Source organism: Corvus hawaiiensis, chromosome 21 (genome assembly GCF_020740725.1).
Source record: "Corvus hawaiiensis isolate bCorHaw1 chromosome 21, bCorHaw1.pri.cur, whole genome shotgun sequence".
Classification (NCBI taxonomy): Eukaryota; Metazoa; Chordata; class Aves; order Passeriformes; family Corvidae; genus Corvus; species Corvus hawaiiensis.
In genome coordinates, this window is record NC_063233.1 from 7,801,893 (window position 1) to 7,821,083 (window position 19,191).

The 19,191-nt window shown below is 52.2% G+C and overlaps 1 protein-coding gene across 2 annotated transcripts in view; it reads left to right on the forward strand.

The window, feature by feature from the left end:
- ASTN2 (astrotactin 2) overlaps nt 1–19,191 on the forward strand; it is a 319,207-nt gene that overhangs the window by 166,667 nt on the left and 133,349 nt on the right. For both annotated transcript variants that reach the window (XM_048325211.1, XM_048325212.1), the window contains exons 11-13: nt 1,489–1,639; nt 13,832–13,998; nt 16,010–16,198. In XM_048325211.1, the coding sequence (XP_048181168.1) occupies nt 1,489–1,639; nt 13,832–13,998; nt 16,010–16,198 (507 nt within the window). The remainder of the gene's footprint in view (nt 1–1,488; nt 1,640–13,831; nt 13,999–16,009; nt 16,199–19,191) is intronic.

A 19,191-nucleotide genomic window follows, 5' to 3' on the forward strand; every position in this document is an offset into this window, starting at 1 on the left:
AAAGGCTCAGAAAGCAGAAAGCAAATTCAGGGGAGGAAAATATATTAAAAAAAACCTCCCAAAACAGCACAGCAATTGATTTATTTTTAAAATCTCATCATTTTGGTGCCAGTTTCATTATATTCTTTTTTAATTCCTGACTCATGGTTTTCTTGAGCGCTCAGTGTTGGCAGGGCTGTGTGCGTGAGTGTGACGGCATGTGAGCTCAGGGGCCCTCTGCTGATAGAGAACGCAGGGCTCCTTCCAGACAGCGCTGCCTCGGCCCTCCAGGGCTGATGGATATTCCTTCACTGCTGTTTCATTGCCAAGCAGACTGTTTCCACATCAGTGTCCCCCAAAAAAGGGACACTAGCGCTGGGCATTGAGTCATTGCACTGATGGCCGAGCAGGGGAGAGGCTCAAGGAGGATAAACCGTGCTGTGACTCCCAGCATTGCCTCGGGGGTATTGAGGCCAGAGGGGTCAGGGTTAATTCGAAGCCTCCTGTGTGTGAAGATCTAATAAACAACCTGTGGAGGTCATGTCTGTCACTATCAGTGACTTGTTCCGTGACCTTTCTCTCTCTCTGATCACTTTGTCTCTCTCCTGTCAGTAAGAGGGTGATGGGTTCTGTTGCCCAGGATGGCCTGTGGGTATTGGTTAACATATAAACTGTGCTTTGAAGATGAAAAATATCTTGGAGATGCTTAAAGCTCTTGACAAGCATCTGTGTTCCTTTTGCAGGAGCCCAGCAGAAGGCAGAGTGCCTGAATGCTTTGTCACAGGCAAAATCTGCTGCGTGCGCAGCTCCGAGAGGCAGGGCTGGGAGCTTCCCAAGGCTTCACATGGCCTTGGAAGTATTCCTAGGTGCTCGTGCTTCTTGCTTGCTTAGGAGAGGGGTGTTGAAGCACAGCACTGCCTGGGGCAGTGCACATCATGGGCTGGAGCAGAGCAGCAGAGCCGTGCCTGCACCCATCCCTGCATTATCTGCTCTGGGTCCCTTCCCTGCATTATCTGCTCCACATCCCCATCCCAGCAAGCATGAAGCCAAGTTTCATGCGTCTTTCCAGCTTTGGCAGTGTCTGTGGGGTGGATGTGGGTGATGGTGATGGACGGGGTGTGGATGCTCAGGGAGGCTTGGCCCAGCTGTGAAACATTCAGGAAGAGTTTTATGGCTTTGGATTTGCTGTTGTCTAGTGTAGGGCTGGATTCATGCCCAGCTCCGGGCTAGTAATGAAGCATCTCCTGGTTGCTAGTTTGCATAAAACTGGTGGATAGTATCTTTGAAACCCCATGACTGGTTGATTCTATGAAAGATGCCAGAGTTATGCAGCAAATTTATTACATAGCATAATCACAAAGCCCTCATTTTCTTGAGAAGCTTCCTTTGGCTCGGTATTGCTAATCAGGATGCAGGGATTTTGCCAGAGCAGCTCTCTGTGGATTGCCCTGCCTGTGCCCATGCTCTGCCAGCTCCCTGCCAGCCCTAACGGTGCCTTTTCTCTCCAAGGGAAGAAGCGATGCTGTCCACCTACTTCGAAACCATCAATGACTTGCTCTCCTCCTTCGGGCCCGTCCGGGACTGCTCCCGCAACAACGGCGGCTGCACCCGCAACTTCAAGTGTGTTTCGGATCGCAAGGTGGATTCCACGGGCTGTGTGGTAGGTGCTGGGGCTGTGTGGTAGGTGCTGGGGCTGTGGGGTGGGTGCTGGGGCTGTGGGGTGGGTGCTGGGGCTGTGTGGTAGGTGCTGGGGCTGTGAGGTGGGTGCTGGGGCTGTGGGGTCCCCAGGACTGGCCTCTGGTTTGCGGACAAGCCAGAGGGAGATGTGACCTGCTTCTTCTGGCCAAGGGGGTGTGTGTGCTGGAGGTGGACTTCCCCCACTGCTGGGGCCTTCACAGCAAGTCACAAATGCCTGAAGGACTCCAGGGAAGCAGCCCAGGTGCTCAGATGAGCAAAAGAAAAAATGCTTGAGGCTGGTGGTCATTTTCCTGCTTGGCAAGAAGCAGGGGTGGAAAGCTGCCTCTCTTTTTCTCCTGCTTTGTGCTTCCCAGTGCAGAAGAAAGATGAAGCATCCCCCCATCCTATCTACCTTTGGGCATCTCTGACACCTTCAGAGTCTTGATTTGTTTCTGAACATGCTCATGTCTTGCCAAACCATCTACTTGTCCCAGGTTTTGCAGAGTCCAGAAGGTCTTCTAGACCCTAGACCATTATTTTTGGTCAGAGGCTCTGAATCAGAGAATCATAGAAGGGTTTGGATTGGAAAGGACCTTAAAGGTCATCTTGTCCTCACCCCCTGCCATGGGCAGGGACACCTTCCACTAGAGCAGGTTACTCAGAGCCTGGTCCAAGCCCCTGTGAAGTGTTCCACGGAGGTGTTCCCAGCCACTGCTGCCCAGAGGGGTTTTGCTGTGCTTCCAGGTGGGAGCAGCAGAGCTCAGCACCTCACTCAGCTCTAACCCATCTCACCTTGACCTCAAAGTCTTCCTTTCCCTTTGTGAGGAGCCTGTGGGAATCCAGTATGATACAAGTGGGGGAAACCTGGAGCATCCCTCTTTGTCTGTTGTTGAAGCCCCCTGCCTGCCAGGAAGCCATGGTGACCCCGAGGGGGTCCAGAGCTGTCACCCACTCCACCAGCCCCTCAACCACGCACTCACTGCTCCTAAACCCCTGAAAGCCCTCATCTGGCTGCCGCAGAGCCCCCTCGCCCCATCCCTCCCATCTCAGCAGACAGGAGATAAGTGTCTCTTTATTTATTGAAGATGTTTGTACACGGCAGCTGGGAAAGGTCAGGCTGGAGCCGCGCTGTCCCGGGGGGAGGCGTTTTCATTATCCCCTTCTCAGGTTGCTTGTTAAGGCCATTTAGCACAACAGCCTTGATGTGTCACCAGCAAGCCTGCTGCCATCTCCCCCTTGCAGCTCCTCTCCCGTTCCTCCTTTCTTTTCCCATTGCCATTTCTTTTCTTTGTCCCCCTTTCCAGGGATAACTGCCTTTCTAGTCTTTTGGGGTGTTTTCTCCCTTTTTTGGGTGTTACTTTGCTCTGAATGCCAATGTGCTTGCCCAGGCACTGTCAGAAGCCATCAGGGCGCTGATCACCTCACGCCTCTGGGAAGTGATGCCTCTTTTTAAAGTCAGGCTATACTAACATAGGAATTGTCAATAAATTACAGACCTAGTGCTGGCATGTGGAGAGGCAGAAAAGGAAAACTGTGTCGCTTGGGGAAGATACTCCCAACTTCTGTGATACCCAACTGAGGCTGTGTGTAAAGAGAACGGACCACGTACAGTGTGGGGAGAAGGGAGGAGCAGCAGGAGCATTCTCCTGGAGTGCATCCCCTCCCCGAGAGCCATGGGTGGGAGGTGACACATGGGGACCACAGGAACCCCATCCTGCACATCACACCAGGCTCCTGGGGCTGTGCATCCCCTGGGGACAGGAGACCATCTCTCCCCACTCTGCTCTTCACTCCTTCTTCTCCCCACTGCAGGAGCATGAGGCTGCTCTGTCCTTCTCCACAGCTCCCAGTCTTGGGATGAAGCTCTCCAGTCGCAGCCTGAAGACAGCAGAGCTGAGCTGCCCCAGGGGTGTGTGGGGACAGCCACTGTGTCCCACCCTCAGTCCCTGTCTCCCTGCTTCCTTTTGGGCTGACACCAGCCAGTGCTGCTTCCCTGCTCTCCCAACCCTGTGCAGTGTTTTATTCTCATCATCTGCTGTAGGTCCCTGGCAAAGGCGGGATGTGAGGAGAGGTGTGGAATGAACTGTCCCTTCATTTCTGACCACTCTCTGTGGCCACTGTCCAGGGAAAAGCCTATTGGGTGGGCTGGCAGCACTGCCCCCAGCCCCAGGTGGTGCTCATGGTACTGAGTGGGATCAAAGGGGCTGGGAGTGGAGTCTCAGAGCTCACACAGCCCCGGTTTGAGACATTCTGGTACTTTCTTCGCCCGTCCTTGTGCTGCCCCTTCTCATCCCACTCCTGCTCCTGGAGCCTGCTGGGTGTGAGCTGGGCTTCCAGTGCAAGCAGGGATGGGGTCGTGTGCTGCAAATTTTCAGGGATGTCAGTTAGTTTTGAAGCTGAACTGCTGTGAACTCAATTTGCCAATTTGGTAAGTGCTATGGGCAATATCGGGATGTAATTTAATTAAGCTATCCCCTTTTTATAGAGTTCAGGGAGCATTTGCCTACTAATTTTAGCACTAGGTTTGCTCCAGCTTTACTCTGGACACAGATTCACAAATCATGACATGTTGTTAATCTCTACCAGTCAACAGTTTATTAATTTGCTGAGGACCACAGAAGTATATAATCAGTGGTTCATCAATCAAGGCTAAATCCAACAAATGTTCCAGGCAGGTACTGAGCATAAAATATACATGCAGCCCTGTAAGCAATTAATACACCACAGAGCTGGAGCCGAGCGGCTCAACCAGGGAGCAACACAAATCTCAAAGATTTCTTATTCCTTTTATATATAATCATCATCTGTTACCAGTTCCTTCGTGCCCTTAATACGGCTTCCAGTAATTCTGCAAGGACTGGGATGCGTTTATCTCCGGGTTTTTAGCGGTGTGGGCTCTGCCATTTCCTAATTGTTTGGCCTTAAAAGGTCTCTGTTAAAAAGTCGAGGGTGGATTGCTTGCAGCTGGTGCTGGTGTCTGGCTGAGTCTCCTTGGGCTGATGTTGGAGAGAAAAGAGGGCGTTGCCTGTCTCAGTTAAAATCCTGCTTTTTAGGCATCTCCTGAAGATCCTAAAGCAGAGTCCCCACCCACAGGGGTGGCAGTTCCCCACCTGCCATCCCCCACTTCCCCTGGGATCCCTTTTTCCCCCTCATCTCATGGCTTTCTGTTAGTTTTATGTGTACCCAGTAGATGGCATGAGTGCATAAAGGGTTTCTGCAGTTCTTTTCTTATCGGAGGCCTCTTTTTATTCAGGTAATGTTAAGAACTATCAGCTGCAGCCTTGCCAAGACCTTGACATTGCTAACTGGAGCCTTGTTTTTGAGCCCTAGCATAACCAAACAGCCCCCAAGCTCTAGAACACCTGCTTCCATGCTGCTTTTTCTTGTTGCACCCTTGAACAGATGATGGATCTGGTCAAGCTGTGGGAATTTCCCAAGAAAACAAAATCCCAGTGAATTTCTCTGAATCCAGCGACTCTGCACGTTGAGTCCAGTGTGTGTTTTGTACCTTCTTGCAGGGATCACAGCAAACCAGGAGAAAGTGTGCTGGAGGAATAATTCAGACTACAGCCTGTAAAGGAAAGATCACTGATCTTTGGTTCTGCCGCAGTGGTAGCTGCCCAGCCTGGAGGGACAATGCTGAAGGAGGGAAGATGCTTAACCCTCATGTGTTGATGATTTATAATTTGAGATGAAAACCTGTGAATTGGTCCTGAGAGACTGAAGGAAACACCTGCATCATGGCTTAAATTCAGGTTTCCCCAGCTGTCTCTCAGATTGGCTTCGCTCACTGTTGCCAGTCTTCTCACCCACCTGAGGAGAAGGGGGGTGGCTTCCATGTGCATTTTCGAGCCTAGAAAGGCAGGATTGCAGCCCCAGGGAAATAAGAGGGGTGAGGTTGTTTTCCCAAAGGAATGGGAGCTTTGGTCTTAGCGCATGAGCTGGGCAAGGAGGTGCTCTGTTCTCTTCCAGTGCATGTTGGGCATCCTTGGCATCGCTGCGGGAGGAGGCAGCAGCAGTACAGGTGTGCAGTGAAGGTGTCTGAGCCCCGTGGTGCCTCCTAGGACAGGGTCTCCTCGCTGTGAGGACCACCTGGAGAAGCAGAAGGGCATGAGCTGCCTCACTGTGGGTGAGGAAGGCAGCTCGGGGTCTTGGGGCAAGAATTATCAGAATTAGCCCCTTGTTTGTTTAAGGTGTGAGAGGCCTGCCTGCAGCAGGGGGGGCAGGTGGTGTGGTCTGATGGCTCTGTGATGTCTGTGTGCCTGCAGGTGATGGGCAGTTAGTTCTTTAAGGCACATTAGAGTGCTACAGGGGCCGAGGATGTTGCAGGTGGATGTGGAAGGGCTAAAGCGCGTCTGTGCTCCAGGAGCCATCCCATCTTGGGAGAGGTGTTGGCAAGAGCTGGGAGGGCCTTGCCCAGCCTGGGTACTGGGTGCTGCTGTTCTGCACAGACGCGAAACCCTGCTGATCCTCACTGGCTCCCCTCTCACAGGCTCAGGTCTCTGGCAGAGATTTCCTTCTAGTCTGAGCAAGAAAAGAGTGCAGTTTGCCTATGAGGATGATCTGAGCTGTTCCTCCCTGCTACAGCAGGGTCAGCCCGTCAGGAAGGAGAGACTTTTCCTGGCTCAGCAGGATGCAGGAGAGAGAGCATCCACCAGAGAGTCACTTAATGAAGCTGTGGCCCGCGGTGACACTGGTGTGGTGTTGGTCCCAGCCTCTTCAGACACAGAAGGAGGAGAAATTTGGCATGGTCCACACAGGCATATAAGCCTTAGCACAGCTTGTCTGGGGCTAATCCTTCCCTTGCTCTCTCCCACTCAGAAGGATGGGCTGTTCCTCACTGCTGCAGAGAAATGGCTTAATTTAGGAGTGTAACCGTTTCGGGGAGAAATGGGATTAGAAATGAAGGAGCAGGGCAGTGGCTACTGCTTTGGTCTCCTCCTTCCAGCACAAGTCACCCAGAGGTGACCATGCGGAGATGCTTTGAAATTATGTGGGTGATGCTGAGAACTTATTTTCCTGAGGGGAAATGGGGTGTTTGGGAGTTTCAGCCCCAACCAAAATGCTGTGCAGAAACGCCTCGCATATGTGAAAATTCCAAAATACTTTGGTTCAAAACATTTCCTTTCTGTAAAGGGGAGGGAAATGTTTAATTCCACCGCTGTCATCTGGAGCTTTGTTTTACATTGCTTTATCCCAGTGTACAGCCTGAAATAAAAACAAAATTAGGTGGTGGAAACCAAAACATTTCAACCTTGTCAAAATTAAATGCTCTCCTAATTTCCCAATGAGTTTTGAGATGTAATTGATGGAATCCCACAAAGCACTTAAGCTTCATCAAATCTGCATTTTTCTGACAGACAATTGTTCATTGAAAAATAAAAACTTACCCGTCCCTGCCTTGAGAGGCACCTAGCTAATTATGGGAGAGATGCACACACCAGGGAGGGAGATGAGGAAACCAGTCTCTCCTAATCCCTTTAAAGTCTCGCTGGCTCCCTGGAGCAGGAGCTGACTCCTTTTGCACATTGTGGTTGGAAGCAGAAGCCCCCTGAGCTCAACAGCAAGCCCCCCTCCAAGAAGCCTGTGGTTTTGGATTTTAACCCATTAATCCAGGTAAATACCTGTGTTGAAAATGGGATTTGAGGACGAGAGTGGAGGAAAGGGTGGCAAAGGCTGTTGGGGTCAGTGTTGGTGGTGGGTGGGAGCAAACCACCCACCTGCCTTTGCTTTCAGAGGGGGTTTGCACCTCGTGGGCAAGAGGCAGCTGGTTTAAAAGCAGGTGAGATAGTTCAGGAAGCACTGAGGTGAGCTGGAGGTCTCTGCCTGCACAGGGAAGGAGTGGTTTGGGTGATAAAAGCCCTATTTTCTCCAGTATTGGCTTTTTCAGCAGCGTTCTTTGAGGGCTTGGCCGGTGCCCCTCTGCTCCTCACCAGGCTGGGATGCTTCGTGTGTTGTGGTCACAGCTGGCCTGGGGCTTTGGGACTGGAGTGGGATATAGGATTTGGTGTGTAGTGATGTGGCTGGAGGGTGACTCACCTGGAGGGTGAGTCAGGTGGGGCAGGTGTTGATTTTCTGTTTTCCTGAAGGTTTTTGGAGGTGCCAGCTTCTGCTGTGACTGAAAATGCCCCGCCAGGCAGGAGATGCCAGCATGCCCCAAAATAGGCTGTTGGTGACTTCTGGAAGGGAAGCAGATTTCCTTCCTCCAGGAGCTTTGAACACTTCTTTCTATGTGCAAGGCATCCCACCAGCTGCTTGAAACAAATCCTGCCCTCTTGGAGTTGAGATGCAGACGCACACAGAGTGGCTTGCCTGAGAGGGTTCACTGGAGTGGTGGCCAGAGGTGAGGAGATGCTGCCTCATCTCCTGGAGCTTCCATCTCCTCCATGGATCCCCCATCCCAGAGGGACCAGGCTGAGAAGCACAAGCAGCATGTTCTCAGGAGCCTGCAAGACAGATGGGTTTGATTTTCTAAGGCTAAAATAATGATTGATGATCTTTAAAGGGAAAAGGAAGCAGGGGAAAAGGAGGGAGGGGGGAAAGAGTGGGAAGATAATGAGTGTTATTTCAGAAAGCAGTTGTAATGTTCCCCTCTGGGAAGAGTGTTCCCCCGCAGTGGGGTGTCAGGAAGGGCTCTGCCACAGCTGGGGTTGGTGAGGACATCCCTGCCCTGAGGAGGCGAAGCAGAGGTGGCTCTGGGGAGCCCTTTAGCAACCAGCATTTTGGTCCTGTTTTATCAAAATACTGGGAGAAGAGGGATAAATCTCACAGAGACTGGGCTGCGTGCAGCCAGGCTCTGTCCTGCTGCTGCTGAGGAGCTTTGCTCACCGGGGGCCTTCTGGGTCAAGAAAATGAAGGCAGAGTAAGCTAGAATTGTCCAAATATATATATATATATATGGACACAGAGGGGTTTACTGCATTTGTATCATTTCTGAGCTCCAACAAGCAAATAAATACATGCCAGTGCATAGACAGGAGCTCATTAAAATGCTGGCGCTTGCTTGTACCTCAGCAGTGCCTCGGATTAATGTTTTTGTCTCACGCTGAGGAGGTTCCTCGGTGAGGAGCGAGGATGCCTCGGCACAAAGGGGGGTCATTAGGGCCTTTGGAAATGATTCTCGATGCTCTGTGGCACTGCTGAGCCACCAGCTGATTGTGCTGCCTTGGGCCAGCAGTGCTGGGGATGCAGCTTGGGGTCCTGGGTCTCGCCTCTGGAGGCATCCAGACATGGGAACGGTACCTGGAGCAGCACTGGGAGCACTGGTGGCAACTTCCCTCTGTGGTTTTCAGAGCTGAGGGGATTCAGACTCATCTGTACCCAGAGCATCACTGCCAGCACCTGACACAGAAGTGTCTGACTAGAAGGCTGCTGTTGTTGAGAAAACAGAGTGGAATAACAAAAAGAGCAGTTTACTCTCTACAGAAACACTTTATTAAGTATTCTGGTTTTTTAAACTTAATAATGGAAGAGAAGAGCTGAGCTGAGCAGCTCTGGCAGGCAGCTCAGATGGAGGAGAGCGGGTGTGCTCCTGTCTGGGGGATTCGTGTCAGTAATGATTTGCCTTCCAGTGACCCCTCGCCCATCTCGCTGCTAATGAGCTTTGCAAACGAGAAAGTGAGCAAAGGCCCCTTTTTTACCTTACAAGAGCAGGGACTTGTCCAGGTATTTATTTTCCTAAGGCACAATCTCGCACAGCTTCTGTTGTGTGCTTGTGTTCTTTGCCCCTGAAGATGATCCTCCCCCCATGGCATTTGCTGGGGATGGGGGTGCTGGTGGGCAGAGGAGCTGTGCCCAGCCCTGGTGTCAGGAGGCCACCTGGTGCCACACGCTGTGCTGGGGTGACAGCAGCGGGCACAGGCGTCCCATTTTGTTCCAAACCACAGCCCCTGTGTATCAGTGAGGCTGGACCTGGTGTATCCCCAGGGGTGGCAGTGTGCATGTGGCACCAGGCCCTGCCAAATCTGCCACTCCGTGTCACCTTGGAGACGTCATTTAAAAGGGGAAAAAAGCCTATTTCGCAAAACAACAGATAAAAATAGCACTTCCTATTCAGCACATCCGTTCCCCATGTGTACTCAAAATTCATTTGCTGACTGCAAGCACAGGAATAAGGACCTGGGTGCTCTGGGATGGGAGGGGATGGGCTGGTGTCCAACTGTGCTGTCAGCCAAACCATGTGGAGCTGCTGGTGTTTCCTTCTCCTCAGACCCCTTGGCAGCAGCAGGGTCGGAGCATGGGAGCTGAGGGTCGTGTTTAGCCTTCAGGACCTGTGTTATCAGTGCTAACACGTGACAAGGCAAGAAAGTTTTCTTATCCAGTGCCAAGGGCGATTTTCAGGGTTGTCTGTCGGCACGGAGAAATCAGTTCACTTCTGCATAGATGGAGTGGATTTGCAAGACCATGGAATTATATTTGTATGGTAACAGCTTCTCCTTGGATTTTGAGCACACTGTGAGCTGGAGTCTCCCCCTCCATCTCCTTTTCCTCTCCATAACATGGATTAAGCACCAGACCCTTTTCCCAAGCTCTGAGCTATATTTCCTGGTCAGATCCATGGATAAAAGATGGGCTGGGAATTGGAAGGGAACGCACGCGGCGCGAGTCTAAGGTGGTAAACCACAAATAGCTTTGTCTTTTGAATTGCTGGGGAACAGTGTGGGGATCCCTTTGCTCCCATGGCTAAATAAATCCGTGCTGTGTGTGCATGAGGGGTGTGCAGAGGTGTTTGACCAGGACCTGCTGGGGCACCACGTCTCACCAGCTTTCCTCCCACCAGGGTGGGACACCAGGGTGCTCACCCAGACAGAGTTATTGAGCGAGTTGCTTATTGATTTTGTAATCATTTTCCAACAGAGCCCCCCGTCCTGTGTCACTGCCAAGGCAGATTGCAAATTGAACTGCACCTAAATTGATGGGGCATTGATTAAAACTCACCATAATTATTGGTTCTCTGCTGCCCGAGCCAGGCAAATCAATGTCAGCAAGAACAGATCTGCTCCTTTATAAAAGCCCAGTGAGCACAGGGTGAGGGCTGGCTTTCCAAGCCCATCCAGAAGCCCAAACTGACCCATCAGGAGTCAGGATTAGCACAAACTGGCTTTTTCCATGGTCATTTCTGACTCCTGTGGGCAAGAACCTAGTTGTACCCAAATGGACTTCAGTTTTCTCCCTGAAAACTCTGATCTATTGGTGGGACATCCTGGTGGGAAATCCTCTGCTCCGGGGCAGGGAGGTGTCTTACAAAGATTTATAAGCCCAGGGAAGCTGTGGATTCCCCAGGAAGTGTCCAAGGCCAGGTTGGACAGGGCTTGGAGCAACCTGGGACAGTGGGAGGATCCCTGCCCACAGCAGGGGAATTGAGCTGATTTTTTAAGGTCTCCTCCAACCCAAACCATTCTGTGATTTATTGTGCTTAGTAATTCCTTCATCCACCTATTCATCCCTGCAAAACCCTCCATGCAGAGGCTGGTGTTGCCTGGCCAGTACTAATTGCCAAGTTTGCTGATTCCTCTGGCTCTCCTGAGCAGGGACACAGCCCGTGTTTTCACGCTGGATCCCAAAGCTTTCTGTCCCTGGAGAGCTCCGTGCTGCAGCACAGCAGCTGACTGGAGAGGCGGCTCTGCTCCGAGCAGGGATGGATGTGGAGAGACAGGAGTGCTTTCCTTTGCAAATGCTGTGCTGAGCTACTTGCCTGCTGTAATTAATGAGTATTAGGATGCATAATTATGAACTGAAAGGAAACACGTTTCGTGGTGGTTAAGAGCCAAAACTGGAGGAATATCCCAAGGGTGGCCTCAAGCAGAGTAGGACGAAGGGAGGGAGGGCTTTGGTGACCCACTAACCCAGTCACGGAGAGAGGACCGTCTTCTTCCTCTGTGGGCTGGGGAAGGTGCTGAGCTCAGCTCATGGATCTGTGCCAAGGCAAGAATTCCAAGTGACAGCGCAGAAGAGCTGTGACTGATCCTCTGGCTGTGGTCCCGCAGCTCCTGCTGCCTTACCGTCCCATCCAGTTGCCTTCAGCACCCTGGAAGATCCCTCAGGATCTCTGGAGGGAACCTGAGCAGAGCCCTGGGCTACCCTATCGCCGTGGATGTGGGGAGAGCAGCAGAGAGGCAGATGTGGTGCCACGAAGCAGAGATGCTGTTTGCAGCCAGCCCTCCCCGTGTCCTCCAGGGTGATCCTCTCTGCCAATTTGCACAGCTCTGCTCTTACAGTGGGGCTGGCAGACAGGGAGGAGACCACGGGAGATAAGAGCTGTATCTGCAGATTCACAGCCACTCTCATCCTGGTGCTGTTTCCCAGGCAGCTCCGGGGCGGTGAAAGCACAGATTGTTCTCAGTGTCCTCTCCTCCTTCATTATTCTGTACATGCACCTGGAAAGCTTCCTGCTCCCATGTCTTCTGCTACTTCCTGCTGCTAATTCCAGAGCTGTGTCTCTGGGACCCTGCCTGCTCTGCAAAGGTGGACAGCATCCTATTCCAGAGCCCTTTGCTGCCAAGATCCTTTGGATGGAAAAGCCTTGTGCCTTCCCTTCTCACCTTAACAGGTGTCCCCGAGGATGGTGCTGAGGTTTGCAAGCTTCAGAGCTGAGGGCATGGGAGGCAGTGAGGGATCTGAGGGACAACTGGCACAGAGATCAGCACATCCCAGCTGCTGCAGACAGGGCAGAAGCAGTTTTGATGCTGCTGCTGTAGGGAAGAGTCATGGGGTTTCTAGGAGGTGGAGAGAAAGATGGGGACAAACCTTACAGCAGTGTGATGGTTTTAAACTGAAGGAAGGGAGGTTTAGATTATATATCTGGAAGAAATTCTTCCCTGTGAGGGTGGGCAGGCCCTGGCACAGGGTGCCCAGAGCAGCTGTGGCTGCCCCTGGATCCCTCGCAGTGTCCAAGGCCAGGCTGGGTGGGACTTGGAACACCCTGGGACAGTGGAAGGTGTCCCTACCCATGGCAGTAGGGTTGGAACTGGATGGTCTTGAGAGCTCTCTTCCAACCCAAAAATTCAATGATTCTGTGATGGCTCAGTGTGGGCCAGGACTCCCTAAAGCCCCTTTCTGCTGTCCCTGTTTCCTTTTTAAGTAGCCAAGATTGAGTGAGGCTTGGCAGCCCATCTCCCATCAGGACCCTGACGGTGTCAGTGAGCTGGGGTCCAGGGTCTCCTGGACTTTTATTAGTATGTGCAGCATTTTGCTCACATGGAAAATTGATTTTCTTTTTCAAGCACAAAGCATACTGGTTTTATAACCTTTCTTCTGCTCGACAGAGGCCATTTATAACCTGCCTTCATCACTACCTGTGCCGTCTCCAGTCTAACTCATCTTCAAAAAATGCCATAATGCATTTTTAATTGTGAGCTGCTCCTAGACAAGATTTATTTATTTTTTCAAGGCCTGACCTTTTTGTTGTTGTGTGCGTGTGTGTTTGGTGAAAAGGGATAAATAACCAAAGTGGAAGTGTGCTTTAATCTGGGTGACAATTTATCGATGGCATTTGCTGCCTGCTGGCTTTTATCTTTTGGGGCAAGGAAAACAAGCTGGGGAACTGGAATTAGAAATTAGAGCCATGCTTCCCTCGGCCATGGACAACTGATGAGCCTGGGCTGCCCCCAGACCTGCCTCGTGTGGGCTGCATCAAGCAGGCATCAAGATCCTTTTGGACATGATGCCAAGGCCATGCTTGCTGGCCTGCCTGGCATGGGTTGAGATGGATTTCTGGGTCATTCCCAAGCACTGAGATGGTTCTCTGGGCTGGTTCCAGGTGTTGAGGTGTTTATTTCTGGGTTGCAGAGGAATTTTCTGCATTTTGGAGGAACAGGTAGCAAACACAGAGGGTTGTCACGCTTTGCCCCACACTGGCTTGAGGCTTTATTGCCATGTAGTTTTAAAGCTGCCTCAAGGGTTTCACCCTCTTCCAGAGGGAGGATGAGGGGGGAAGCTTTGGCAGCAGCCCACATCCTTGCCAATGGCCCTTGCCCCTTTCCCAAGGGCTGTGCGAGGTGGCGCAGGGTGACCCCATCCATCACTCAGGGCAAACTCATCTCCTGCAGATGGAAAACGAGTTCAGCAGCACTGGCTCTGGGATGGGATGTGTCCTGGGAGGGCACCCACTGGGCAGTGGCTCCAGCGCATTGGAGGACGCACAGGTGACCTTTCCATGTGTCCTCTGTCGCTGCAGTGCCCCGAGGACCTGCGGCCCATGAAGGACGGCACCGGTTGCTATGACTTCTCCAAAGGGATCGACTGCTCCGACGGCTTCAACGGCGGCTGTGAGCAGCTGTGCCTGCAGCAGACCCTCCCTCTGCCCCACGACCCCTCGTCCAGCACCATCTTCATGTTCTGTGGGTGAGTCTCCCCTCCAGTGCTCCTCAACGGGCAGACAAACAGCCCCTGCCCTTCTCCACCCCTGCCACCTCCTGTGCCACCCAGCCTGGAGCTGGGTGTCCAAGAAAAAGGAGGCTGTTGATGGAGCTGACTTCCAGCAGGGAACAGGGGCACCTGGTTTGCCTGAGGGAAGTGTGAGGTGCAGTGTGAGCAGATGCACCTTCCTCCTCTCCCCCACTGTGTGACAGTACAGTTTGATCTGTGACTCACTGTGAAGGGACCCAAAAATTGCTCATTGTGTGTTGGAGGGGAAGGTGTAGGACTTGTTTAAAAAATACTACTTTTAAAATTTACTTCTTTTCCTCCCCTGTGCGCCTCTTAAAAATAGAGTTTCATCCCTAAATTTTGGCCGGGATCTTATAATCCTCCACAATTTAGCATTTTCTCTCAGGAAAATCTCCCTGGCTGCAGTGTGGTCTAAAAGGAGCTCAGTGATTATCTGGCTTTATGCTGCACAGCTGCAGCCATCCATTGCCTACCCCAGCCCCACGGCTGGTTCACGCTCTCACACTCTCAGGGACCTACTCTGTGTCCCAGTGTGACAGATTAGGATGAAGAACAAGAAAAAAAGCCCTTTTTGGAAAGAAAATGCCCACAGGCAAGCAGGGGAGTGAACTCCTAGCAGTAACTCCAAGGAGCATCCGTCAAGTCTCGATGCTGCAGGTGCAGCAAAGACCTCATGCAGCTCTGGCTGCTGGTGGTCCCTGGGAAGAGCAGCCCAGGGAGCTCAGCCTGTGTCAGCTTCTCCTTTATTTATCCCTTTTTTGCTGGTTTGTTGTTTTTTCCCCCCCCACTACCTTATTTTTTTATTATTGTTTAGCAGCACGGAGTGCCTGAGTCACCAAAACAGAGCACATTTTCTGCTCTGTGCCTGCAGCAGGGGTTGCAGGGAAATTCATGTGGGCACAGCAACCTTTGTGGGGAGGGTCTAGAAAGTCTTGGGCCATTCCATGCTCTCCGCCCACACCCACATGAATCTGCATTTCAGCCTTGCATCCCCAAGGACAGAAACTGTTTCCCTTTTTGTTTTTTTTTTTCCCTTCTTTTTTCATAATCCCTTTTCAAGGCTGAGCTGTGCTTTGAGAACAGGCAAGGAAAAGCGTGACAGACAGGTGGGAGTTCTGCTTGCAGTAAAATGCAGTAGAGGAAGGGGAGAGGGAAGCAAGCCTGGAGATGGGGTTGGTGTTAGCAGAGCACTGGGGCTGTGGGGAGGAAGGAGCAGGCAGGGAACAGAGGTTTCCCAGTAAGGTGGGAGCTGAGGAGAAGGCTGGTGGAAGAGGAGGAGAGGCAGGATGGCACGTTTACAAAAGATTCCACTGAGGTCACCGAGGTCTCCAGTGTCTGTAGTTAAATCACATCCCAGCTGCCTGCCTCAGTTTCCCTTCCTGTCTGTTGAAGATGAACATGTGAATCTTACCCAGAGTAGGCTTGGAAGTGGGATCAAAGAGCAGAAGAGCAGCCAGGGTGGAGCTGCTTCCTTTCAGGGGGGTATTTCTGGGCGGAAGAAGAGGCAGGAGCTTGATTTTGCTTTGCTGTGGCGTGGGGAATGTTTGTACCTGAGCAGCAGACACACAGTGGGCTCAGCTCTGCTCTCCAGCATGGGGGCAGCTCCAGGCAGGACAGCATGGAATCATGGAATGGTTTAGGTTGGCAAGGGCCCGAAAGCTCCTCTTGTTCCACCCCCCTGCCATGGGCAGGGACCCCTTCCACCAGAGCAGGGTGCTCCAAGCCCCACCCAAGCTCACTGCAGGCAGATGGGCTGTGCTGCTACAGGAGGGAGGGGAGTTGGGAGCCAAGCCCCCATTCACTGGTCACCCAACCCAGCCAGGGCAGAGGCTTTGGGCTCTGTGACCCTTCTCGTGTCCAAACGACTGCTGCGGGTGTTGGTGGTGCTTGGCTGGGCTCAGCAGAGGCTCGTGGGGTGGGCTGCTCTGTGCCTGGCTCATCTCACGTGGCCTGTGGTGCCCCACAGGTGTGTGGAGGAGTACAAGCTGGCCCCGGATGGGAAGTCGTGCCTGATGCTGTCTGACATCTGCGAGGGCCCCAAGTGCCTGAAGTCCGATGCCAAGTTCAATGAGACCCTTTTTGGGGAGATGCTGCGTGGCTACAACAACAGGAGCCAGCACGTCAACCAAGGGCAGGTGTTCCAGATGACTTTCAGGTATGTCCTGGTTCTGCTCCTTGTTTTGGGAATATCAGGGAAGTGAGATGGCACCAAGGTCTGGTGGTACAGAGCCAGCATCTCTGATTTGCTCATGATGGGAAGGGAGCAAGAGGGCAACAAGCACCCACAGCTCTCCTACCTGCTCATTGTTCCCTCGGGCAGCAGCACAGGACCCTCCTGGGCCAGAGTGTGCCTTGTCAGATGAGACACATCTGGCTGTGCTCCGTGGGCCTTTCTCAGGAGCGTTGCCTCATCTCTTTCTGGGCGCTGATGTGTTTCATCTCCGTGATATCCTGCAACAATGAGTCGTTTGATTGTGTGCAGTGTGAAAGAGCATTTCCTTTAGTTTTCAGCCTATGCCAGCTGTTTTTACTCAGTGCCCCCATTACAGCACTGGGAGGAGCTGTGAGTATAGCATGATAAATAATGTAAATGAGCTGAAGGTAAGTGCCTTCACCTTGCAGAGCTCACAGAGGAGCACTTGCTGAATTCAGGGCTGGCAAATGAGTTATTTAGTTAGTTTTCTTCAGGTCTTCTGAATGCAGCTGTGTTTTGATCAGGTGTAAGCCAGGGTGGGTGTGTGAGTTTTGAAGCAGCAGCACTAAGCACAGTCAGGAGAGGATCCAGCCCACATCCCATCCAGGCACAGCTCTTCCCTGCCCAGCACCTGTTTCTCTCCTGTTCAGGCACCAAGACCTCATTGCTGCCTCTGATTTTAGCTGGAGCTGTGGGTCCTCATCCCTTCTGCCCACAGAGTTTTTCCAGGTGTTTTTGCCCAGCTGAGTGCAAAGCTTCCCTGGCTGTGGACTCAAGCTGAGCTCTGGCCATCTGCTCTCTTGGTGACAGAGGCTTTACAGGCTCCATCAGCACAGAGGTGCTGGCAAAGCCGCAGCCAGCAGAGTGCTTGGAGCCAGCAGAGCTGCAGCTTTTGCTGGAGGCTGCTGGAGAACTGGCAGGACAGAAAGGCAATTTTCCCAGTAGACTCCTCTTTGCCTTCTCTCCCTCATGTTACAGTTGTCAGTGGGTCCATTGGAGCAGAGCGAGGGCTGCAGAGATGAAGTTTTCCATGAGCTGGTGGGTCTAAGGGATGCTTTGTTGCTTCCAGGTAGCAAATGTATCCCCTGGCTAAATTCCATCTGGAAAGCACATCTGGAAAACAGTGGGGCTGGTTTTTCCTGGGACACGTGGCTTCTTCAGGTCTTCCCCTCTGAGGGCATGCTCAGGATGGCAGGCTTGGGCAGTCCAGAGCTGGACCAGGAGCAGGTCCTGCTGGGGTTGCTCTTGGAATAAAACACCTGAGGTGTGGGGATGGCATCTTCCAGGGGCCAAAAAGCACTCCTTGGGGCTCTGCCTGACAGGTTTTGTGCTTAAAAAAAGGGCTGTTAGTCCTCCTTCCCAGGGCTGGCACTGCTCCTGCCGTGCTGGCTGGGGTGCGCAGTGCGGAGAAGCTTTTCCCAGTGAGGGGCTGTGCAGTGACAGCCAAGTCCTTCGCACACCCTGCTGTCACAAACAGGGATTTCAGTCTCTTTAGTCCCAGGTGTAACAGCTGTGAGGGGCAGGAGAAAGGTCTGAAACGAGCAACCTGCAAAACTGCCCACGTGGTGCAGGCTGTAGCGTGCGATGAAGTGGCTCCGCAGAGCTCGGAGCCTGGAGGGAGGCAGCACATCTTGCTCCAAAAATGCCTCCAGCAGCCTGGAAGGTCAGCACAGCTGCCCTTTTCCCATCTGAGTGTAGGCTGTTGGCTCCAAAAGCACCAGGCAGTGATGAGAAGGGCTCAGCTCCCTGCGTGGCCAGGCTACCAGGGATGTCAGCGGGTTACGGTGTGGAAGCACCGTTACATCATCTCTTAACAAGGGAAGAGAAGGAGGTTAATGGAGAAGAAATTATTAACTAAAAGATGTAATTTTCCTCTGATTTTCATAGATATTCAAGAACCTCTCTGAGCATTAAGACACCAGCTGTTAGAGAAGCCCTTAATTTGGTGCATTTGAAACATAGCAGGAAGCTGCCTAATACTAGGGATTAAAAGCCTGTTTCTGTGAAGCAGGAGCAAGAACCTGCTATCAGAACAAGGGGCTGAGTATTTTAGAGGGATTTATAACTGCTGGGATCCTTTAGCTATGCAGATGTGACAATCTTTTGAATGGCGTCTGCTTCCCATGTCGCCGCATCTTCAGTGTCTTTAATAAATAGGATATTCTCAATCTGCCAGGCATGTCAGCGTGGGGCTGGGAGGGAACCTTTGTGCTGGGAAAAGCTGCCTCGCACACCCTGGCCTGGGCAACGCTTCTCAGTTACTGCAGAATTTCCATCTCCTGGGGGTCAGGGAGGTGCCTTTGCCACCTAAGGGGCTGCAGCACTGATTAATTAGAGTTTCTGCCCTTCTGGTGGCTGCAGAATGGGCCAGGTTGGAAGGAACCACTCTGAGTCATCTGGTCCGATTGGAGCACATGGCACAGGATTGCATCCAGTCAGTTCTTGAATAATCCAGTGAGGGAGACGCCACACCCGCTCTGGGCAATCTGTTCCAGTGCTTGGTCACTGGACAGTGAAGTTCTTCCTCACGCTCAGATGGAACTTGCTGGACATCAGTTTCTGCCCGTTGCCTCTTGTCCCATTGCTGGGCACCACTGAGTAGAGCCTGGTCCATCCTCTTGGCACCCTCCTGGCCGTGCTCAGCACATCACTGGGATGTACCCGGTGTAGCAGTGATGGCTTTACTGTATCTGACCAGCTGGAAAGGCTGGGGATGTGCAGGGGGTACCTTCAGGATGCAGAGCACAGATGGATGTGAAGATGCAGCACAGCTGTACAGCCTGGGAGGTCCCAGACCTCAGACCAACGCATGGTCCTGGTCAGTGCTGCTTCAGATTTTGGTTTTCCCCTTTAGTAGCTGTCATTTTATCCAATGGGCCCAGGCTTTTATCCAAGGACTTCAGTTGTGTGGCTGAGGAGATGGTAACACTCAGGGGATGAAGCAGATATTGGCT